General features: G+C 40.9%; 1 protein-coding gene across 1 annotated transcript in view; it reads right to left on the bottom strand.

Moving 5' to 3' along the window:
* SH3RF3 (SH3 domain containing ring finger 3) overlaps nt 1-24,588 on the bottom strand; it is a 241,159-nt gene that overhangs the window by 54,986 nt on the left and 161,585 nt on the right. Inside the window, exon 4 of the mRNA XM_056499356.1 lies at nt 7,546-7,914. Coding sequence (XP_056355331.1) covers nt 7,546-7,914 — 369 coding nt within the window. The remainder of the gene's footprint in view (nt 1-7,545; nt 7,915-24,588) is intronic.

The raw sequence follows: 24,588 nt of genomic DNA, 5'->3' as shown, positions 1-24,588 counted from the left end.
CACATAAGTTGACATATCATCCTCTGGAAATATCATAAAAACAGGCTAATGGTCTTTAAGATTCCTGTGACTCGTTTCTCTAATTTGCTGACTCCATAAAACAATGACTGTGGCAATCATTCTGGACCTTAATGTTCCTAGAAATAATGTATTAGCACTTAATGCATGGTAGTGACACCAAGTATTGATGAAAAGTGTTACATGCAAGATCAAGTAGCCTCATCAAATGCTAATTATCAAAGTGGGGGCTGAAATGGACTTATCAATTCTAGAGGAAGAATTTTTTTTTCCATAACAGCGTGTGTGAAAAACAATCAAATGTGCAGGATAACAGCTGCAGCTGCATAAATAGCTGCATAAATACTCAGTTCCTTCCTGCAAAAACTGGAGCTAAATTTATATGATTTACAGAGGGGTTCTTACAACCTGCAAGTATCTGTGGCTGTGGATGAAGGTGAGGCAGAGTATTATGCCAGCTTGTTCTAAGACCAGGTTGGCCCTGATTATTTTTGGTTTGGAACAGACCAAAATTCTAGACCATGTCTTCTCTCAGTAGCTCTCAGAGCTATGCAGAGAGCTGGAGAAGTCAAGTAAATTAATCTCCTGAGCTTCCATTTCCCCTATCCTGCAATCTAACGATGCCTAAAAATTAGAAGAAAAAACCCAAATAATGTTGTCATTTTCTTCTGAAGATTCATCTGACATTACCTTCCATAAAAGCACTGATTATTCTGGCTCACAGCTTCTCAGCTCCCCCAAATGAGGAGTAATTAAGCATCATAGGGATGAGCATCATGAGAATTATATTTTATTCAGCCTTGTTTCTCTCAGACTATACTCAAGATATAGCTCTCCACCAGAAGGTTTTAAATGGGTTTGTAGTAAATAGTTTCTTGTAATTCTGGAATCAAAGAACATGAAAAATCAAACATGGGAAGGCTTCAAGTGAAAGCTTGACCTGTAAAAGATGTGAATTTAATCCCACACTCATAATTGTCCTTTTGATAACTGCACAACAAACTCATCAGGATCCTGTGCAATGCCTCCTGTATGAAGTCCCCCTCCAGGGAGAAAATAACAGCAAACAAATAAACAAACCTTCCAAGTAAAAACAAAGAGGAAAATATACACTTTAGTAATTTCTGCTCAAATGTCATGCATGTACACATAGTGTGTGCCAGCTGAACAGGATTTTACAGTATGGGTAAATACCAAGACAGTTTCTCACTTGCTCTTGAGACTTCCAAACCAGTACCTGACTGGCAGGTACTGTAAAGCCTCAAGATTAGCTATGTGCAAAAATTATTTCAGTGGTAAAATGTTCTCAGGTTACTACCCTGAGGAGCATCTGGGAAAAAATATACTGTTTTTCTTTTACAGGCAATGGAATTTCATGCACAGTTAAATAACCCTTCTAAAGCACTACTTTCTCTTCCTAGCTCCTATAAAAAATAAGATTTTGTGTGGTTCTTGAAAAATCTTTCAAAATATATTTGTGATAAGGCATATTATAGGAAAAAGAGAAGGCACTGTCTCTAACCTGGTAGTTACCTAAAGACAATTTTGCTTTGACCTGGATTTCTGATTGTTTATGTAACCAGACCATAGACTGAGTCAGCTCATGAGCCTCATTTCCAATAGTTTGACAAATACTGTTATATATCCCAATATGCACAGAGTATATTCAAATACCAATTGGTAGCCAAAAAAAAAAAAAAAAAAGAAGAAAAGAAAAAAGCTATTTAGAATAGGCCATGTCTGGAATCAATTATAAATAACTATGAATAGAACTGAAAATGTACAAAGATGAGTAATTAGTTTATGTTAGACATTAGCAAAAGCTCTTATGCATTTTTTGTGACATATTTTGATATAAATTACAGAAAGACAGGTTGGACTAATTTTTCTTCTCTTTTGTCATTTTGACTGGTGCTGCCTCTTGAAATAGCTGCCCTCAGCTTCACCTGTCTTGCTCTTGTGTCCACTCAGTTGCCATTCAGAGTCAGCAACAGAACAGATTGGATAGAATTTGGACTCCCAGCCAAAGATGAAAAATACCTGAATTTAAGTTATTTTCTTAGAGCTTGTTGTGTACTTGAAAATTCAAGGTCCATTTTTAGTCTCTGGATTTTAGGTATAATCTGTATGCCTCTCATGGTCAGCACATTTAGGTTATCAGCCAAGGCTCAAACAGAGTTCTGCTACTACATTTTCTCAGCTAAAATTCATCACTTCTAAATAACTGATAAGGACACACTTCCAAATGATTTATATAGCAAGACACTTCAAGGAACATTTTTCATTTCAAATGCTGTCACTCTTTGGGATTGGGAACGTGCAAGACATTGTTCTCAGCTTTTCCTGAACATGTGTCCTCTGGTTAGGAGCTTGTACTAATACTTGCAAATACAAATTGACTTCTTGTGCAGGGTGAAGAATTGTTCAAAACACACACAGAAGTTCCTTCTGTGGGGAGGATCCTTTCTTCCTCACTCAGCTGTTACCCTGGTGTGCACAAAGCCATGCTTCATTATTCATGAGAGACGCTTTTTCTGTCAAAATCCAGGGGATTTGGAGCAGGACTGACCCATGACCTTTTCAACTAACAGGGACGAATAATTCATAAGGGGTGAAAATGGAAGCAGGACAAGCCATCTGAGGCCTAGGCATGATTACTTTCCAGGGGGACCTTCCCCACTCCCCAAGGAGTCTCAGTTACGAACTGCTCCTCTGCACCCGTAACCTAATTCAGCGTCAGCTCCATCACAGCACTACTATTTTTTTCAATAAAAATCCATTTTGCCAGTATGATAGGACACTCTGCATGATGGACAGACACTATTACCTTTCAGATGGAGATCCTACAGTTAATGAGTGATGCTCAGCATGCAGTAAAAAGCATACAAGCAAATTTAGTTGCATGCAAAATTAGGATTCTAGCATTGCCTCTTTTAAATTAAATGCTTTATATCCTGACTGTTGTGGAATTCCAGCTATTTTATCCAGCTGAGGTGACTTCAAGTTGATTCTTCTGCCTTTCAATGATCCCAAAGTTTATAGTCAGTGAAGATATTTTTTAAGACCATCATTCATTTCAAAATACATCTTGGCTTGGGGAAAACAGCTGAGTTGGTTCTGCTTAAAGAACAATTATAGAAGGCCAGCAGTCTTCGATTATTAAATTAATGGTATGCAGAACTGCTTTCAAAACATGTGATTTCATAGTCTGGTCTGCATGTCAGTGCACAATATGTAGAAATCTGTGCCCTCCTGGAGGCTTATAATATCCTAACGACTCATAAAAATAAAAAAAAGCCCATTTCAGCTCAGTGTGGAAGTCTGGTTTCAATTCCCAAGAATTGACAAAAGCCACAAGAATAAAACACTATGCATGAAATAACTTGTAAGGGGTAGAATATATGCTACATTTACTGAAGCATGTAAAATTTGCACCTAAATTTTAAGTTCCTGCAGTAACTTAGGCAGTAATCCCTAGATGTCTCTGTTTCTTCTCTTGTCAGCAGAGAGAAAGCAGGTGCTCCACATGTAGGTGCCTCAGGTCTACAGGGAAAACTGATGCTTGTTTTGAGGAGACTGTTTTGCTGGGCACCAGGCGGTTGCCCTTAGCTGGGGGACTGGATGCCATTCAAGAGCTCCTGTAATTGAATTCTGCTTGTTCAAAGGACAGGCTATAAGAACTAGGCTATAAGTTCAACTGTATTGAACTTTTTCAAAATGTAGAATCCCCCCTGCAAGCTAAATACCAGTCTTGATATATTCCAGAGAAACTCGTACCTACTAAACTGAACAAAATTCCTTTATTTCTTTTTATAAAGAAATCTACTAAATAAGCAATGAAAAAGTGCCTGGAAATTTCAAGGATGGGATATAATGACACAATAAATGAAATTTACATTCTAATTTTAAAAAAAGGCATAAATTTGCTAGATACTGAAACTGTAAGTTTGTTGCTTCCCTTTTAAGAAATAAGCTTTGGCTGAATTTGCTGTTGCAAACCAGCGAGGTCCTGAGATGGTTACAAAGAGAACCACTCAAAGGTTGTGACAATGACATGTAGGACAGAGAGGCTCCTCTTCAAGGAAAGAAAAGGTGAGACATCTTCCTGCAGCAGAGCTCACTGGTGAGTTTGGCAGCTACATGCACAGCCTTCCTATAACCTGCCCAGGCTCTCAGCATCACCCCTGAGCACTTCCTAAGCAGCAGCAGAATCAGTTTGCAGATTTGTCAAGACGTCAAACCCTGAACAAGACATACAGGGCATTTACCTTCGAAATGCCAAATGCATTTTCAAGCAAAAAATCTGAAGACAAGATTCTCAGTGCCCTGAATGCCTTGATGTAAGAGCTCATGGGGCCCATTGTTTATGCTACTGTGGCTGGCGCTCAGCCATGTGAATAAAAAGAAAAGTGCTGAACTGATATTCTGTCTAAGGCTGAAGCATCATTAATTGCTTCAGAGCCATGTCAGGTCTAAGCAGATGGCAGAGAAGAAACTGAATTTTTGACACATTTAATTAAAGAGTAACCCCTATTATTATGGGTTTAATAGTTACATATATATAGCTGCGCAATTTTAATGTACATTTGGTAAGATCCAAATTCTGTATTTTTGTATTTTGACCTAACTAAGAAGGCTTAAAAGCAGGTGAATAAATGTTTGTAGCTCTTGTGATTTTATTGCTAATCTTACAAGCATTTTTCTGAAGGCTGCTCCTACAGTCAAGAGAATATAGTGAAAACTTCAGCCCCACTTTTTTCCCCTATCGATCCACATTCATAGCAAAGTTTTCAAAGGAAAATGTTTAAATCCCTCAAAGTAGAAAGCAAGGTTCCCAAAAGCAGAGATATGTATTCATACATGTAAATGCCACACTTGGGGTGCCAGGGTGCAATGATAATTTTTGATCGAGGGAAGCCTCTTTTCATTAAGGCTGGTTGGAGCCACCTGGATTTTGGCCAAGAGTTTTGTCCAGCACTGTTAGAGGCATGTGCTCAGCTGCCTGTTCTGGCTCTATGCCCTGAGGCAGAACCACCCCCCAAACCTGCTCCCACCATGGGCTTCCTTGCACCCCAGCCTTAGATGAGATTTTGACCACGGCACCAATTACATGTTTTCCCATCTGCGACAAAGGACTCAACCAAGCTTCCTGTGGGCTGGATTTCGATAATCATAACTTGTCATCAGAAACATCAGGTCCTTCTTGTCCTCTACTACTTGTGTGCAAATGACAAAATTGTTTGAGAAATGAACGTGGTTTTGCATACCAGTCGTTCTGTTAAAACGGGAGAATAATCAAGGCACTTTTTGTTTCATGGTATAACTTTTGTGGTTTAATAGCTCAGAAAGAATCTTCAACATGAGTCTAACAAGAAAGGGCATGTGTTGTGTTTCTCTTGACTAGCACAGCAACAGAAAAGCCACTGTCTATCACGTCTCTGTAAAGTCCAAATGTGTCACTTTCAGTGCCAAAAACCTGGGTGTCATTTACTTGACAAGTTTGGGACCCTCCCTCATGTGTAGTGCTTGTGCTGCTTCACAGATGTCCCAGTACATCTTGGCACCCATGCTGCTTTGTGTGGCGGCCATATCCTCACCTTCACTTTCCTGCTGGGGACTGAAAGGGGGAAAAGACCTTACACCACAGAAATCCTTCCTGGAAAAGGCATGTGGAAGAAAATGAGTGCTATTACACTGGACTGAGCTGCCTCTCTGGTTCCTGATGTGGATGGGGAGTGGAGGGAAGTGAGCAGCTGAGGCAGGGGCAGAGAGTACTGCTCCACTGTGGAGGTCCTCTCAGTACAGTTTTGGCCGGCCCTGCATCACATGTGGTGTGCATGCAGGCACCCAGTGTCCTTGCAAACCTGGGGCCTGGGGCTCATGTCATGGGTCACAGCAGGGCACAGCTCTCAGGAGTGACCCCATGGTCTGGTGCAGCAAACTGGCCTCACAGGGGAGACCCACCAGCACTACAGATAGACATAAACAGGTATTTCTGCCCAAAGCAGCCCCTACAGTTTTCTGCTTGTCCCTCTCCTGGCCATCTACATGTGTACCAGCATGGGCAATGGCTGTAACATGGATTGATTCCTGCTCTGGGCCACCACAGGGCTGGTAAATTATCTGGATATGGATCTACCCATATCCCCATCTATTTGTTCCCATATGGGGACATGGATGTGAAGGGCCAGAAGGCATGTCCAGGGAGAGAAAAAGGGGTGAGGATGGCTTTTTTCAGCAGAGACATGATGTGTGGAAAGACCCTGTCATTCTGAGGTTGTCTTGGCACCAACAAGCAGCACAGACTATGAGGAACTGGTCTATAAACCACCTGTGGGTACCAATCTGCACACACACTTGTGTAGATGACTGGGCAGGAAGGCTGAGGCAGAAGAGCTTTGGGACTGTGACTATTCTCCCTTCTCTTCTACACCTTCAAACTGCAAATTGCCAGCAGGATTTCCTTATCCATAGCAACAGTGGGCAATAGCCAAGGGTTTCAGTGCACCCCTGGTGATTTTGGCTCCTGTTTCTGCCAGGGTCCCAGAAGCAGCCTCTTGGAAGCTCCTTTTGCAACCTGTGGGGATGTCTGGGAGGATGCTCTGCTGCATCCTCCTTTGCGAGGGGAAGGATGGAGAGGGCTGCACTCTCAGCATGTGTGATGGTTTAAAAACTCCTTGGGTTTTTCTGAGCAGCAGCTACTTGCTGGGTACAACACTTGTCAAAGTATAGCATATTTGCTCATCCTCCAGTGATCTCTACGGAAATAATTATTCCAAAAATCTTTTTTTATCCCCAGTGTGCGAATTTCATACTGACATTGCTGTCCTGCAGAGTAATGGATGCATTCAGGATAATGGGATCACTCAAAATTACTTCTTTCTACTAGAGAAACTGGTGCAACAGATGCATTACTTGTAACAAATTATAGGATTACTTTTTGTTTTTTAAAGTGTTGCAGTATTGTGAATCCTATTTGTCCTTATCCTCTGGGTTCTCAGGGCTGCCCACTGATTAACGCAAGGATAGGAATGGCAGATGCCAAGTACCATCACACCAGGATGACAGCACCGTGTGACTGCTTCGTGCGTGGGTGAGCCCTTTTGGAGAGGTGACACAAGGGCGTGCCACCAGCTGAGTGCCACCTGCTAAGTGCCACCAGCTGAGCGCCACCACCACCGTGCCCACACCCTGCGCTTGTACAGCACTGGAAATGGTTTGTCCCGCATCCCCCCGGGCTCTGTGGCGTTGGTTCAGCCCTCCTGGCCCCTCCCCGCCCATGTGATCCCATTGGCTCTGGCTGGGTTTTCCCCCGCCCACTGAGTTTAAAGTTCCCCCGCCATCTTCTCTCGCTCTCTTTTCGCTTGGAGCCTGTTTGGTAATGAACTCTTGGACAATATCCTGGGAAAAGGAGCCTCCTTTATCTTTTGTCTGTGTCCACATGGGTTTTTCATCCTCCTCCGGTTCAGGGCTAGCCAGAGGGGCCGGAGAGAAGAGAGACTCCCACACCGCCCTCACTCCCCTTACCTGGGCCGGGGCGCTGGAGGAGAGGTGGCTCAGGTCCCCGATCCTGGCGGCTGCCCGTGGGTCGCTGGAGCTGATGAGGACGGGGGCGCTGATCTCCATGGAGTGCCGGTTGCTGGCGGCCTGGGAGGACTTGTGTGTCATGCTGAGGGCGGTGAAGGAGTGGCGCTTCTTGGTGTTCTTCTTGCCCTCCACCTGGCGCTGTGCCGCTCCGGCAGCCCCGGCGCCGGCCAGTGTGGAGCACGGTGCCAGCCCCACCGCCGCTGCCGCCGCCACCGCCACCGTCTCTGTCCCCAGCGGCAAGTCACAGCCAGAGGCGGCGGCCGAGCACGGCTTGTCCATCTCCATCAGCTGCTTGGCAGATTCATTCAGCTGTGTGGGGACGAAAAGGGAAAGACAGGAGTTGTAGAGAGTGGTAAGGTTCCCTGCACTGCAGAAAAGGAGGCTCAGGGGGACCTTACCTCTCTCTACAACCTCAGAGGAGGTTGTAGCATGGTGAGGGTTGGCCTTTTCTGCCAGGTAACAGCTGACAGGACAAGAGGAAATTGCCTCATGTTGTGCCAGGGTAGGTTTACAATAGGGTATTAGGAAAAATTTCTTCACTGAAAGGGTTGTCAAGCACTGGAGCAGGCTGCCCAGGAAAGTGGTGGAACCACTGTCCCTGGAGGTATTTCAGAGACTTAAAAGACCTGGCATGTCAAGGCCATGGTTTAGGGGTGGGCTTGGCAGTGCTGAATTAACGGTTGGACTGGATGGCCTTAGAGATCTTTTCCAACCTAAATGGTTCTATGAATTTATTCAATTTATGAGGCCAGGTGAATTATTTCCATCCACTTGTTAATGCCAGGAAGATCAAAAGAGGCAAAGTAAGCATCCAGAAGAGTTCTAGAACCAGGCACCATAAATTGATCCACATGAAGCTACAACATTTTAAAAACATGGCATTCCCCAAAACAGCTTGTCCCAGCCTACTAAGTCAGAGACTGGGGAAGGAGGCAGGAGCTTCTTCATCAGTGTTTTGCTATTCTCAGTTCCATCACAGGCCTGTGCTTGATGTTTGCCACACAAGGTTTTGATCCAAGGGTACAGCTTCCAAATCTTCCCAGTTTCATCTCCCTGCCTCACACCTAACACAGGTTATCCAAATGCAGATGCAAACTGAAGGCATTTTCCCTAGCTGTATCATCTAAACTTTGGAAGAGCTTGATGGCCACTGGAAGACATGCTCAGGGATCAGCTTGAAAAAGTGGTTTCATCAGTTCATCAGGGTTTAACACTTGACCTACTGCCCATGAACACTGCTCAGGAGGCTCAGGCCAGCTTTCACCCTGCTGTTCTTCATCTAATCCACACTCAGAAAACCTCGTGTCCCTGCAGAACAGAGGCGTGCTGGGTGGCATAACCCCATCACTGAAGTCTCTTGCCTCCCAGCCTTTGTCACTCATCCAGGAAAGTTACACTGTACACATCTGGAGAAATTTTAGGTGCACAGGGATGCTGCCGTCACTAATGACAGATGAAGTGCACTCTGAAGTCAGCAGTGCTTGCTGCACAACACTTATTGCCAATACATCTTCTCTTGAGGTGTGTTAACAGCTGATGGAAAATGCCACATTTTGCCAACAGACCTTTATATTAAACTGGGATGCACAGCAGTATGTTTGCACTTAATTAATAAAAACAACTTATGAAAAAGGAAGCTACAGCTAATGCGCATGTGCTGTTGCATTCACTGCTATTCTGAGACCCACATAAGCCAGAGGTGCATGTAAGACTATGCATGTAAGACTATTCTGGACCAAAACTAGGGCATTTTTTTCTATAACTACTTTTATGAATTATGGCAGCATCCAAGAAACAAGTTGTGGCCAAGGTCTTCTAAAGAAAGGCTCGAAATAAAAAGAAGAAGAAAAAAAAATTATTTTGCTCCAAGCCAAGCTAATTTTGAAACCTAACACAAGTTAAAATAAAAAGGAAAAAGAGAGGGAAGGGAAAGACAACAACAGAAACCTGCAGTTAAACAAATGTGTAATTTGCGTAGCTTTTAGGACTCCCAACCACTGTCACCATGCTGTAAATAAAAGAATAGATGGTGCTAGCCTTAGGCCAGTCCCCCTGAGTTTGAAAGCACTTCTGACTCCACGAGGACTCATTCAGTGTAACAGGCAAAAACCACACTAAAACATCTAGAAAGTAAACCTCAACTTTCAGGATCCTTCTTTTTGTCACAGCTTCCACTAAGTCAACCAAGAGCCTCCAATTAATGATGCTCCACTACTTTCAGAGCTGCTGGGAGACCTGCAACCATTCAATTAGCAAGTCATTTTCCCAGCTGCACTCTCCAACTTGAGACCACGCTTACAGCCAGCATAGTGCACTGCACCTGCCAATTTTTGCCGATAACAGCTGATCCTATTTCAGATTCTTCAGAAATGTCCATTATTTCCCACTTCATCATGCTCTAAATTGGTATAACCTAATATTTGCCAGCAGGCTCCGAGTTGCAAGGAAACCAGATGGCTCCCCTCCCTTAAGTAGGTGTTACAGCTCCACTTACCCCATTGATGAAGATAGTCTAGCAGAATTACTTGAAATATTAAGGAGAAAAGGATAAAGCTATCAAATATGTATGACTCTTTGACCGCAGAGAGTGAGAAAACATTTGCTAATCAACAACAAGCAGAAAAAGAATATATTTCAACTCTTTGAGATAGGAAAAAAGAGAGTTAAAAAATAATTTAGAACTTCTGATTTTACAACGTGCTACATGTGGACAATGACGTGCTCCAGCTCTTGATATCAAGCTCTGAATCTCTTGTAAGAATTAGATTATAAATACTACTGTCTGGAATCCAATTTAACACTGAAACTGTTCTTTTTAAAACAACAAAATCCCTTACTTTTTTGTTCAAAGCAGCACCTAGTTGAAATGCCAGTAAGAGAGCAAGCATCTAAACATGAAGTAATAAAAAATAGCCATGTATTGATATAAACAAAAGTAAATCTCAATATCAGTAGAAGATTAAAGACAGAAAGAAAACTCCTCCCCAAAAGTCAAGCTAATGAACTTCTGAGAATGTCAGAGGCTTCCTGAAATACTGGGAAAAAATATTTTGGTCTGCCAAGATAAAAAATGCTTTATAGCCTCACGACTTTATTTTTGTAGGGAACTGTTTTTAAACAGCTTTGCCCACAGATGCTGGAAAGTACTTCCCAAATAGGCTGTGAATACCAGAGAAAAGTCTGCTTGCTACTTTGTAAAAGCAAACAGTTCTTCCTCTTCACGAAAAACTTGTAGAAACCTTTTTTAAAACATAAACATGATTGCAAATTTCTTATTTTAAACTCTGAATATGTAAATAAGCTTTGCTTTCTGATCTCTGTCATCTGATCTTCAGGCAGATTTGCTTCCAGATGAGAAGCTTAATGGAAAGTTCTGACCCATAGTCAGTGTCAGGAATTTGACATTTCTGGAAGCTTGTAACTCTTATGACAATCTCGAATACCAGAACTTAACTTTCTCACTCAGTTTTGATCCCTTCTCGGCATATAGGAAAGATCCTATATTTGAATTTCTGGTTCTGCTAAGGCCAAAGTGACTTGAGATTTATACCCTTGAGAATGCAGCGAGACTGATTTTACCCCAAATCCATTCTTTATAAAGGGGCTGTCCTAAAAACATGACATAAGATTTAGAGGGATAAGGCTTGGATTTGAATGTCAAACCAGTAAAACATTCCCAGCAGCCCTGCAATCCTGTCTAGAAAAAAAAAAGTCTTACAATAGCAAGCCTTATATTATCTGAGGGACTTTATCATGCAAGAGATTTGATGAGATGGTGCAGTAAAACTGTTCACAGGGTCTTGGTGACTACTGGCTGTGAGTCCTGCATGCTGAGGTAAGATGCACCAGTCAGTTCATGGAGCTACTGTGCCTGCTTCTCAGGAAGACCTTCCCTAGCTGTGGGTAATCGTACTGGAGACAGCTCCAGCTCATCTAGTTTTGGGAGTGTAGAAGGGTGGGAGTGGAATACCTCTGTGCACAGTCTTGTTCACCTCCAGACAACCTTTTCCTACAATGGGAGCAGTAATCAAGTGCTGTTCATTAAAAATTTGGTGGCCTTGATCAGGAAGCCGTACTCTCCACCCTGCCACAATGCAAGCTGTCATGACTTTAGTGTCCAGGCAGAGAGCCCATGCAATATGAGCTAAGGGAGAAGTTTTTTCCATGCTTCTGGCTTTTAGATATGACTGTCTTAGATACTCTAATTATGACTTTACACATAGGTGACAAATACTAAGCTACATCACTCAGGACTTCTCCACTGCCAAAATTATTTTTTATTAGTCTTCACATAAATCTCGTTTTTTTTCTGCATAATGTATTATGGCGAGTTTCTCTCAGTTGCTGTTGCCCATGCTTGCATGCACAGATATACATGCACACTTCTGATTTCTAATACATGTGGGTTTAAAAGGAACTACCTTTGGTTTCAACTTATTTATTTTTTAAGGATGAGCAGATACAGGAGACAAACTGTCATCTACACTGATGGTCCCACGTTGGACTATATTCTTTTTATCTTGATATGACTTAATTAAGTATAGTTTCAATGGGCAACATTATGCACCTACTTACATACCCCAGATGGAATGAAGAGTAAAGAAAATCTATTTCTTGTCTGGTGTATGTGACAATTAACTCTAGGTTTAATCCAAATAGCAAATTATTACTGTGGAATTTATTTTTGTTATTAATATGGAAGAAGAGAGAAACACGGGACATTTAGGTCAGATTTTAATAATTAATCCTCACTACATCTCCCTTGACAAATATGCCAGTGCATTTACTAATCCATGTTAGTGTCAAAATTATTCTATCCCAATTTAGACTTCCAAGGGACACTTCGATACACTGTGGTCACCACAGCAGCTCCTGGATTGTGGTGTTTCACTGATAGTGCTGTCTTCTGTAAGAAGGAGGACAATTCTGCTACTGAATATTCTTACTTTGTAGTCATTTAGGTGTGGGTAAGGGATTAATTTCTGACTGACATCTGCCCTACCAAAGAGAGAGTCTCACTGTGTAAGGCTTACAAATACACTTTAGCATGTACTTGATACTGTGCATACCAAAGCGTTACTAATGTGTGACTAAAATGTCATTCTTTTCTAAATAAGAAAAGATTGCTTAAATTCTCAGTTTTATACATGTGAGTCAGTATTTTGATAAACTGGAGCCAATTTGGACGAGAAAGGACACTTTATTAAGATTCATTTGCTACAAAATCTTTTTTCCTGTATTTATGGAAACTATTAGCTAAAGAATGGTGCTGTTCAAATACAGGTGTAAGACTCAAATTGGTTTTAAAAGCAAAAAGTTACAAATCCCTTCAAATCTCTACATACCTAATACAAAAGAACAAATTGGAAAGAAAGAGCATCCTGCTCAAGTTTTTAGAAAGGAACTACTGAGCAGAGCAGAAAACAAAATTAAAATTATTAATAAAACATCTTCACAATGTCCCCCTGAAAGACTGAAAATATTTTCACCTAGGGACTGCTGATTTTTATACTTTATGGTTCATAAATATTGAGAAGATCATGTACATCCCTATTTTATGCCTTGCGGAGACTTTGGCAACTTGCAGTTCCATATCTGATTCTGTGATTAAAATAAACAGTCTGAATTTATTACTGCATTTTCACTTCAGAGAAGGTACTTTCAGGAAATATTAAGTTCGTATGCCCTCATTAAACTAGTTTGCTAGTATTATAATTTATGTTCTGAAGCACAGTGAGATTATTAAGTAACTAAGGGCATAACTGTACAAGATTCTTCTGTCTCTGCTGGGTTTCTGAGAGGACTTCATCTGTAAAAGCATTTTCAGATGCAAAAACGAGTCTTTCAGAAAGCTAAACCAGCTTTTCCTTACTATTATCCCTACCAGCAAATTCAGGATACAATCTTTTTTCTGCTGTAGCCAAGTAACAAAACAGCCTTTGACTGAAATGGACATTAGAAGGAAGTACATAATTTTCTTTACCTAATACTTTATATGTTCTTTGGTAGGTTAGTACAGAAGACACACAGCAATTCAAGAGCTTACTAGTGGGATATTAACAGACAAATTTGTGCCAAAGGCTCTTCCACCAAGTCATATCGAATGTATCAATAATTTTAATCTTTTATATGTTTTGTTAATTCAGATTTAGAAGTGTTTAGAGAAAGCCTCCGAAGTTTTCCATGGACAATTTAAATTCATTTGGCAAAACCTACAAAACCCTACCTCAGTTATTTATTTAGGCACTATCTTATGAAGAATAATTAGTAAGGCACAGTTTAAGAGAAAATACTATAGCTAAACCAAAGCATTATTTAATGGTTTTGTGTTAATCTCTAACAATCCACTTTTGTCTTTTCTAATTTACTGGCATGGAGGAACAAGCAAATGTGGAACAGATTTTCTGCAAGTGGTTTATCCATCATGGCAGATAGATTTCTGAAACCCACACTGTGATTGAGAGCAGAGCTATTCCATGCACCCAGAAAATATAAGAAGCGCAGTACATGTGCTTGCTTGAACAGATTCAAATGAAATGATAGCTGCAGAAATACTTTCCTAGGACACATCTCAAACTTCAAGTGTTCTGTTCCTCCAGTCATAGGTTGAGGCATACATCTCATTCTCTTTTCCAAAAACCTGCTAAATACGTCAGCACATTCTCAAGGAACGAATTCTCTAAAACCCTACAGCAGATAGCCTTCCCAACCAGGGTCATCCACATACACAACAATGTATCAACCTGAAAAAGCAAGCCAATAATTTTCATCTACAACATGGGTCTTTGAAAGCCAGCAGTACTTAGCAATCTATTTGCCTGTCCTACGAGATCTTTCTCATTTAGCAGCAATGACACTTCTAATGCACTGAGGGGCTGAAGGAATGTAGCATATTAGAACAGCATGTGCTTGGATGAGCGTGTCATCATGATCTTGCAGAATGAAAATAAATGATGCGTGCAGCAGAAGTAAACACTAAGCCCTGGGTGGTGAACTGGGAAGTTTTTTCTTTCCCCTTTTTTCCAAATTGTTTTAAGAAGGAAAATGGTTTGCAGTGGTGGAGAACAAGTTTGGTGGATCCCAGAGAAATGTGCAATCTGTAAAGTCTGTTCAGAAGTTAAGCACAGCAAGAAACCTTATGGAAATTAATGTCTAAAGAACTGAGAAGAAAGAAAATAAAACTAAATGCAATATCATTAAAAATAGATGAACTCACAAAAAAGAAGTATGCTTTCTAGATCCCACTCCACTTCCTGAAACAATGGTAGCTATTTAGCCTTCAGCTCAAAGTGTGAGGACTTTCTTGCTCTGATCTGTCATCTCTGAATCTCTGATCTGCTGTGTGCCTTCGATATGCCTAAGGATTTCATTTTTCTTTCTGTCTGTCCCCTATGGACACCCTTTTCCATAATGAGACACTCATGACTGCACCAAAGCTCCTTTGAAAGTAAGAAATGTAACCAAATACAGCTTTACTCAACATCAGAAAGAGTAGGAGAATACAGCCTATTTTTACTTATAAATTATTCAGAAAGCTAAATAAAAAGTGCAGTCATGAATTCATGGGCTTGATCCTAATTCCTTTGAAGTCAGTGGCAAAACTCCAGCTGTGTTCAACAGTGGAAGGACTGGTGCCCATCTGGCACTGATTTCAGTACCAGAAGAGTCCCTGTTGAAGCTTGTGTAGATTTTACTCACAAACTATTTTTTCATCAAAAAACGAAACTCATTGGAATTTAAGTACTTCCCAGGAACTTGCTTGTTTTGACAAGATGTCCATCAGGAAATTGTCTCACAGATGATGTTTCTCAGCTAAGACGAGAAATTACAAAGCCACAGCAGTTTAGGAGTTCAGTGGGGTGTCCCTGTGTGGGGGAGCAGCCATGGGAGACCTGAAACAACTAACAGCTAACACTTTCTGAATAGAAAGCCAGCAGCCTTCTGGCTATGCTGAGTATCCTTCACTCTTGTTCTTGTAAACTGGAAAGCCTTTGTGCCTCCCCTCCTGAGACCAGGTGTCCACCTGCACCACGAGGAAAGAGGTTGGTGCTAGCAGAAGTGTGAGCATCCTTATGCTGGGCAGCAACCTTGGCTGGGGACCTGTATGAATCAGGAGGCTTTCAGAAGCGGTTCAGATGATGCCCTCATGCCTCACTGAGACCTGGCAGCTGTATCATTACAGCCAGTTACTGCAAGGAAGGAAATCTCTGTGAAGCAGCTTTGTGCTGAATCTAGAAAGTCCTTCCTTGTGAAAACGTTCACTGTGAGCCAGCTGTACCTAAAAACTTCAGCAAAATCTAGGAAAGACTGATTAGATCCTGGAGCTGTATGGATCACATGTAAACTCTAAGCAATAACTTTAAAAAGAGCCAAATTTTATACTTTCAGAGTTTTCAGGCAATTTTCTACCCCTTTCCTTCCTTAATGTTTCACAAGGCTCCTGGTGCTATTTCTTACTCAAGTGATCAACAATACCCACAAAATTATGAATTAACTGAAATTGGACAAGTTAAATACCACCAACTAAGGGCGGAGGACATCTTCAGAGTTAATGCATACATCAAGCCTGGGAGTCCTAAAGCAAATGGCTTCCAAATTATGGTGTGTGACCCCAAGTAATTGTAAATGGGATTGTGAACCAGGAACATTATGCTCATGTTGTTTCACAGACCCTTCTTTTCCTGATAGCTGCACTGTGCACACGTTACCAGACATGACATTGTGCCCTTTTGCTCATATTCTCAGATTTGTTCCTGGAAATATATTTCTTGAAAATGCTGGTTTTGTAATGATCAGGGTTGTGTGAAAGGAGCAACAATACCATGTCATTTTTTAAAGGAAAACACTTGCTTCTAGCTTAATGAGATAAGGATAAAAAAAAAAACAACATATATTTGCTGAAGTCCTTTATAAATTTGATAAGGAATGTGTTCTGGTGGATATTGAGAAAAAGTCCTACATCATCACCTCACACCATCAATGTTACCTGCAGAAAGCATGAAGTTGGATAAATCTTTGAAGGCTTTTGAAAGCTCTTGGAATGCAGCAGCAGGAGCACCTGGGAAAGCCAAAGCAATTGTTCAAGCAATGCAAGGCTTTGCCTACACTGAGCAAGCAAGGAGTCTTTGTTGTTGTGATTTACAACTTTGTGTAGAATAAGAAATCTTGTGCAATCAGGGAAAATTAAGTTTTATGTATTGCAACTGAAGATTACCTGTGGGGAATTGCATACAAATAAATGCACTGTACCTTCTATCTCTATTAAAGCAGAAATGAAGAATGAAAGCAAATGCCAAGAAAGTGTTTTGGTTCAATTGCTTATAAAAGGAGCCAAAGTATTCACAATTCAAGCAGCTAGTAGCACTAAAGGGTTGTGATAAACAGCCTTTGCCCTGTGTGTACTATATTTAGGAGGCATTTTTTACTACATTATGTTCTGGCTTCTGCTTCCCAAATACAAGACAGAAAAGAAATGTTGGATGTGGTACAGGGCATTTACCATAGTGTGATGTCCCATGGGGCTGTATAGTTAGATTCTGTGTGCATGGAGCTCCTGCTACTGCTGGCTATAAAGCAGGGCTGCTGGTTGTGGTAGAGGGTTCCTGCACCAGCTCCAGGGTCACAGTACATGTTTCTCTGGAAGCAGCCAACACCAATGGATGTCAACTGTCTGTCACAAAATGTCTTTGGAGAGATGCATCCAGCCTTTGGGTTTACTACTTGCCTCTTGGGGTGAAAGTATGAGTCAGGATATATTGTGTTGCTGTTTCACCAAGCCATTGGACGACTCCCTAGAGGGACAGCTCTGAGATGTTGCTGTGAAATGGGAGATGAACTATGTGTGTTTGAAATGGGCAGATGCACCAGAATACATTAATTGTTTGTGTTGTGTGACAAGGAGACTGGTCTTCATAACTATGCATACAGATGAAAAAAAAGGAATTGTGCTGAGAGAGACATGACTTGACAGTCTGAGTTTGTGTCTCCTGTGGTTATTACAGTGCAAACTCTGCTTTGAATTGCTTGCACATTTAAAGCACCCTCTTCCTGCATGTGCTGATGCCTGGTACAGCAGCATGGCTCTTTTTCCTCAGTGGGAGCATTAGTTTGCATCCTTTTTTGCTCTATGCAGTGACCAATTATTTTAAAACAATTTTTACATAACTCTGTCTCACCTTGGAGACCTCTGTACTTCTGTCGTACTGCTAAAAGGTGGACAATGGATTGGGATGGCATTATGGGGCAGGGGCTGTGGCACATAGCATATTGCACACTGCACAACAGGCACATCTCAGTTTTTTTGGAAGCCTGGCCAGTAACTGAAAGCCAGTAAGATATGAAAATAAGCTTTCTGTGCTATATGATGATGCAATTTGGTTCACAACTCTCCCCCTCACCTTGTAGAAGAAAAATCAGACAAGGGTGAACTGTGATAAATTCCCTAAATTTTGCAAATTCTTGACTGAAAATGGCAGCACTCAACCTCACACTTATGGCATGGCTCACTGCCCCTCACCTCAAAGAACTATTTATAGACCTCTTTGGAGAGTCTGAGATGTTAAAATATGATTGGGGGCAAGGTTGAGTTCAGAGTGAGAGGTCTCTTCACTGACTTGCCAACAGCTCAACAGAGAGTCAAAAGTACATTGAACTCTCTGGCCATCCAACTAGAAATGTTACTTGTTCAACTTTTTGAGTTTAATTTCTTGTTTAGGGTAAAGGATGCATGCCCAGCACAGTGGAATCATGCAGTGAAGCAGCTAGTGCCCTTGCCTCTTGTACCTGGAGCTGGATCAATGTTCTGGTTTCTGTCCAAGCCTGCTCTGCCAGAAGTGTCACTGCTAGATAAGAGATGTGCCATTTCTTCAGCCCCAATGAGCTTGGAGCAGATCGTTTAGGATGCTCAGGCACATGTGTCACATTACTGCAATAAAGTACGATGATTGCCAGCATTAGTCACTTTTATGACATCCATATGCAAATGCTGTTTATGCTAGTATGCTACAAGTGGAAGGAATTTGGAAAACCACTGCTCTAGGCCATGCTGTTTGAGCTCTCAGATGGCAAAAGGAATGGGCTAGCAAAAAATGTGCACAGTAGGAAATCTTTCTGAAACTGCAGAACACTGGGGTTTTTTTCCTGTTTGTGGAATTACTCAAGCTCAAATATTTTCCTAACACATTCCTTTCTGAAAACAGGCTGTCCTGCATTACACCTACCTTCCATAGGCAGAGAGACAAGTTGTCCCAAGAAAGCTGAAATTTTGCAAACTGTGACCACATTGTGTGATGAAGACACACAGAGACATTTATTCATACTTATATTATTTTTGCCATTAAATGTTGAAAAGCTCCCATAATGCATCAGAATTCCATTGTGAGTAGCATTATGTAAACATAGAGCAACAAGACAGCTCTTGGCCCAAAAAAGTACAATTTAGGATGGGGACAAGAGACAAATGAATATTTATAGACAAAATATACAATGTACCACTCTTATCAGCAAGATGGACAGGGGATTTTGCAGAACGTACATCTTCTCTAGCCATCACAGCCAAGAACAATTTTAGAGAAGAATCTGGAGGAGCAATGCTGATGTGGATGTTTGAAGCATTCATCACAACAAGGAAGAACAGAGCTCTATGGAAGAAAATTGGGATTTAAAAAAACTGACAAAGTGATTGTCATTGAAAGTAATAAATAAAAGACAATGGGCAGAGAGAGTAATGAGTAAGCAAAGGCTTGCAAGTAAAGGAGAGCTGTATGGGCTCTAGAGGACAGAAAAAGGCTCCAGAGAGAAAGAAAGGAGTAGCAGCAAATGACCACATCAGACTGTCAAGAATGAGGCACATCTGCATTTGCTAGGGATGCAAAAAGAATGTACCCATAATCAGGGTATGACCTGATGAGAGTTTGATCTTTGCAAATGCTCAGCAATCAGGTTGGATAAAACTGGTAGAACTGCCAGCCACATGAATGAATGGAACCACTCATGAGGATGTAATTCCCACTGGCAATGTCTTTATTACTTGCCATAAAAGTAGATTGTTCCCTCTTTAACCAGTGGCCAAAGAGAAAGTAACACACTTAACTGTGTACTGTGTACTACTCTGAAAACTCAGGTATGTGCTTAGCGAGAGTTCCTCCGTGCAAAGGCAGACCTGTGTGTCACTGGAATGGTGTGGAGCTGCCTTTACTTTACCTTAAACTCAGCCCTCAGGAGTGCTTTAGTGCCTTCAAGGACCCCTATATGACAAAACCTTGTGCTTGAGACAGAGCATGACCCTAAGCAGTAACTTAGGGTTTAACCCTTGTCAGGGTTAAACCATGACAGCCCCCCAGATGCTATAGTGCAGAGAAGCTCAGTGTCAGTACCAAGAGCTCTCAGATCTCATCTGGCCAGGAAGATTTCCAGGAATTCAGTATTAATCATCTCCATAGCTCTTTTCTACTCCCACAGTTCATATATTGAGGAGTATAAAACCTTGCATCCACCAAATCAATATAACCACACACGTCTTTTCTGAGCAATGCACCTATGGAAGTGAAAGCCTTTGGCTGGGAACAGACAAAGCTAAGCAGTAGACTGGAGTAAGGAGGGAAGATGCTGAGGAAATTGTTTGTCAAAGGTTAGAATCATAGTCCTTCCTCCCGGGCTAGGAAAAGAAAAGAAAAAGGATATAAGAGGAAGTCATGACTGTAAGTTCCTTACTATGTTGTTGAGGTTGAAGCAGATCAGAGAAAATGGTCATCAACGAGATGACCATCAGGGAGTGCTCTCCCTCCTGCATGATTGCTTTCCTCTTGAGAAACAGAGCTGTCTCTTGCCTAAGTGCCATCCCTTTAGCCACGTGGTAAGAGGAGAATATCTCCAGCATGAGTCTATCACTGTCTGAATGCTCTGGCACCTCTCCTGCTTTGTCCCAAGGTTTCCAGAAAAATTCTGTTACAGAAAAATTCTATTATAGAAAGCTCTCTCATGAAATTTCCTGTCAATTTGATTCAATTGTGTCTAAACAGATCGGAAGACTTCAAAGTCAGATTTAGAGCAGGACACTCCCTCCAGCCTCACTTAAGCAAAAACTAATATTATTAACCTGGTTTATGAAGTATCTAGTGTGCTTTGTCATAAAATTATAACTTAATAAAATAATTAAATAAGTTAAGGGACAACTAGGAGGTGGAAGAGGTTGCTTGCACAAAGTTTCACATTCCTCACCACTTTGGCATGATGGCTTAGAGTGCAGTGCAATGGCAGCAATCTCTGCAGGGTAACTGTGAGTGGGAGTTGCTGCCCTCATAGACATGTTTTTCTGCAGTGTGAGATACCAAACAGCCTCCTTTCACATCTTCCCTCTTTCTGCCCTGCATCAGCATGGATGTTCAGGTGACTATGCAGTAAATGGGATGATGAAACAGGTAAGACTGGAAACTAAAACTGATTCATCTCAGCATGCAGACATATCTGGCACTCCTAGAACATGGAGGGCAGAAGGAAAGAATTGTTACACATGAGGCAAAAGCAGGACAATCCCTTTGGCAGCAGCCATTGCTTTTGTCAGATCACAATAATGCTGGTTTTACACTCAAAAACAGTGCAGCAGGAGATAAAGTAAACAATGGGTATGCTCAACTGGGAGTGCTAATTTCTAGTGCTTGGAAACCTGCACCACTGCAGGAGTTTGCTACTGCAATGGTTGTGTGCTGTGAGGCTTCTGAGCACCACTGGCAAGCCCAACACATTTGTTGCACAAGCAGAATTATCTCTAAGAGATGTGCTATCTATTTACTTGGTCCTTCCAAGATCATCACTAGTGCTTGTCTTGTTTCACAAGCAACCCTGCAATCGTAACAGAAGAACAAAAACTTTGAGGCAGAACCCAAAACTCAGCATAGAAATAACAGAAATGAGACAGAATTGCACCCAGAACCAGAAAACATATATTAAAGCACGAGGATGGTTCAGGTGATCTGGAGGTGAAGGGAATGGCTGATGAGCTGAGAGCACAGGGAAGCACCAACAGATGCAAAACACAATAGGCCAGACCCCAATCAATTTGCATCAGGCAGGATGACAATCACAATTTTGCAAGGGAAGTGCTGGAAGTCCTTCAGTGGATTGTGGCTATAGACCAAAGTCTTGTTATCAGATCAACTTAGATACCTAGGAATCTAATTTTTGGCATCTAGGAAGCAGCACTTCAAAAATGCCCTGGACAGATATATAGAATTGATATCTATGGCTTTGAAAGACTCAGGAAATTTGCCTATTTGCAAAGCTTGTGTGCTTAAGTTGGTTGTGCTGGAAACCTTTTTTTGCTATAAATTGCTCCAGAGAGTTATTTTTACAAAACACGGTCTAGGAAATTCAGATGTTACTCATAATTAGGAGGGGTGGGTGGGAAAGATATTTTTGGATATGACAGCTGGCAAATTTCTGGTTTAACAGGCCCTGAAACAATAAGAGGTGATAACAACTCGGATCTGGTTTTGATGAATAGAAATATTGGTCATAACACATTAAATCTGAATAATTTTGAGTTCATTCAAATGAAAGTAGGCAAAAGTAAAATCAAGAGAAGACCTATAACTAAAACTGTCAGTTCTCAAAAGGCAATTTTCCACAACCTACAGCTGTGTCTAAATTTACATGCTGGCTCTCACCGTGGCTCACACAGATCTCACAATTGTCTGGGCTGGAGGATGAGTCAAATATGACAATACTCCTACCTATCTCTGTATGCAGGCTTCCCCTCTGTGGCACCACCTGAGATGAACTTCAGTGTAAACGTGGTGTTCCCTGACAAAGAAACCAGGAAGCAGCCCTGCTTTGACTTGTCCAGACACAGCTCAAGGGAGTGAGTGACTCCTAAAGGTCTACAGAGCTGAGGTGCTCTGCTAGTCCAGGGAAACCTGACATTTAAATAAAAAGGTGACAGTGCAGCTCAGTTTTGTATCCTGAAGATGGAGGAAAGTGTTAGAGAATCTGTATGAACGATCACTTTATGGAGGGTGCTAGAAATCAACAGAGAACTTAAAAGGAATGTGATGAATTAAAAAAAACCCCAAATTTTCTGCCCTAAGTCATGCTAATTTACATTTTACATAGGAAATTAAGTCAAAGAGCACAAGGTCCTTTATTTATAAAAGCAAAAGGGAACATAAGAAATCAAGCTGTTATGCAGAAAAGATGGGCCACAGATTAAAAATTTTTGTGTATATATTTAAATAATATATGCATAATAGACAAATATATATGTTATGTTGTATATTTAATCTTCTCACCTCTGACAGCTAATTCTCTTAGTTTTCTCAGCTAACATAATCTTTATTTGAACTTCCATAGATTATTTTACTTTGTATGCATGTAAGAGTACTTTAAATCAATGAGTTTTATTCATAGATTAATGTGAAAATAGAGGTCCTTCTTGCAGCCTACAACACAAATTCTGCATGTTTTAGTTTGAATGTGAAGCATGAGAACTGTATTTTATACTTCATTCACATAGAAATCTGATACCAAGAAGTATCTTGGAATTATCTATAATATACTATACAGGATAAAAACAAGCAGGACCAACTTTTTAGAAGCTGTGAAGGTGCAGGAATGAAATTCTTAAAACAATATACATATAAAACTTGAAAATGCATATCAATAAAGCTTTTCAACAGAAATTGGCTGAACATCTCTTAGAGCTTACATTTTTGTCAGCTTTACAAGGCTCTTTTTCCATTTTTATCTGACATACAAAAGGAGAGAGAACAGAAAAAATCAATTGTGATGTTAATGAGTATAATTCTTAACTCATTAGTTTTACACCTACTTACTACTGGGATGAATTTGCTCCTCTGAGATTTAGTAAGTCAGCTTTTCTAAAATCATCTACATTAGTTTCCATCTACCCACCTTTCAAAAGCTTCCATTTTTATTCACATTAAATGATACTTGCAAGGCTAAAATGAACCATTTTGACAGTCCTTAAAAACAGAGATTGCATGTTCTTTTTGAAAAGGGCACCAAACAAATGTTACTACTTAATGAACATCTAATGCTTCAGGTTTTTTGGAAGGCTTTCATAAAAGATACTTTGAAAGATTCAGAGTGTGTTGCCACCAAGACCACACAAAAATAAATGATGGGTCAGACATCAAGGTTGAATTTCATTATGAGAGTCCCATAGGGACCCATCTGTCCTGCAGCTGAAAGGAGAAACCAAACAGACTGAGGACAAAAAAAAAGCATAGACAAGAAGTGGACAGGGCAACAATTATTTGTTGAAAATGGTCAAAACAGCTATTAGAGCTAGAAATACACATGCAGACACATCTGAGTTTTCAACAATATAACTGTGATGAGTACCACTGGGGACACCAGCATAGTGGGAAAAGGCTGATGGGAATCCCCATATAGAGAAAAAATGGACAAAATCTGCCATCCAGACTGAAAGTATAAACCAATGGCATTCATTTGCAAGCTAACTAAAGGATGGCCTCAGCAAAGTACATAATTACACAGCTAAGGACCTTCCTCTGCTGGGAGGATGGGCCTCTGTGGCACTACTTAACATCCTCAGCTTTCCCTGTATGGGTTAAGCTGTTTCAGGATGACTGCTAGATCCTGTAGTACAGCACAAAACTTAAATGGACAGGCTGCTCTGCAAAGATAATTTTGGAATGAAAAATAATTGTTTTCTTTAAGAAATGCATTTGCCTTTGGATTTTATTTTATTTTCACTTCTGGTTGGACTCTCTTTAAACACTGGCTTGCAAGAATTATTTTCCCTGGGGAGTCTTCTGGACCTATGCTGCAGGACACTGAAACCATCAGCTCTGCCCATTCTCCTCCTCCCTCTTTCTCCTAGAACTCCTTTCTGCTTTTTTCTTTCTTTTTTGACTGTGAAGAACAAGAAAAGATCCTCATTACTCTGCTTCACTGCTCTGTAAAAAGAATTTTAAAGCTCCTAATATTACTTAATCACAGCTT

Source organism: Oenanthe melanoleuca, chromosome 1 (assembly GCF_029582105.1).
Source record: "Oenanthe melanoleuca isolate GR-GAL-2019-014 chromosome 1, OMel1.0, whole genome shotgun sequence".
Classification (NCBI taxonomy): domain Eukaryota; kingdom Metazoa; phylum Chordata; class Aves; order Passeriformes; family Muscicapidae; genus Oenanthe; species Oenanthe melanoleuca.
Note: the sequence above shows the minus strand (reverse complement) of the source record. Positions and strands in the feature narration are given on the sequence as shown.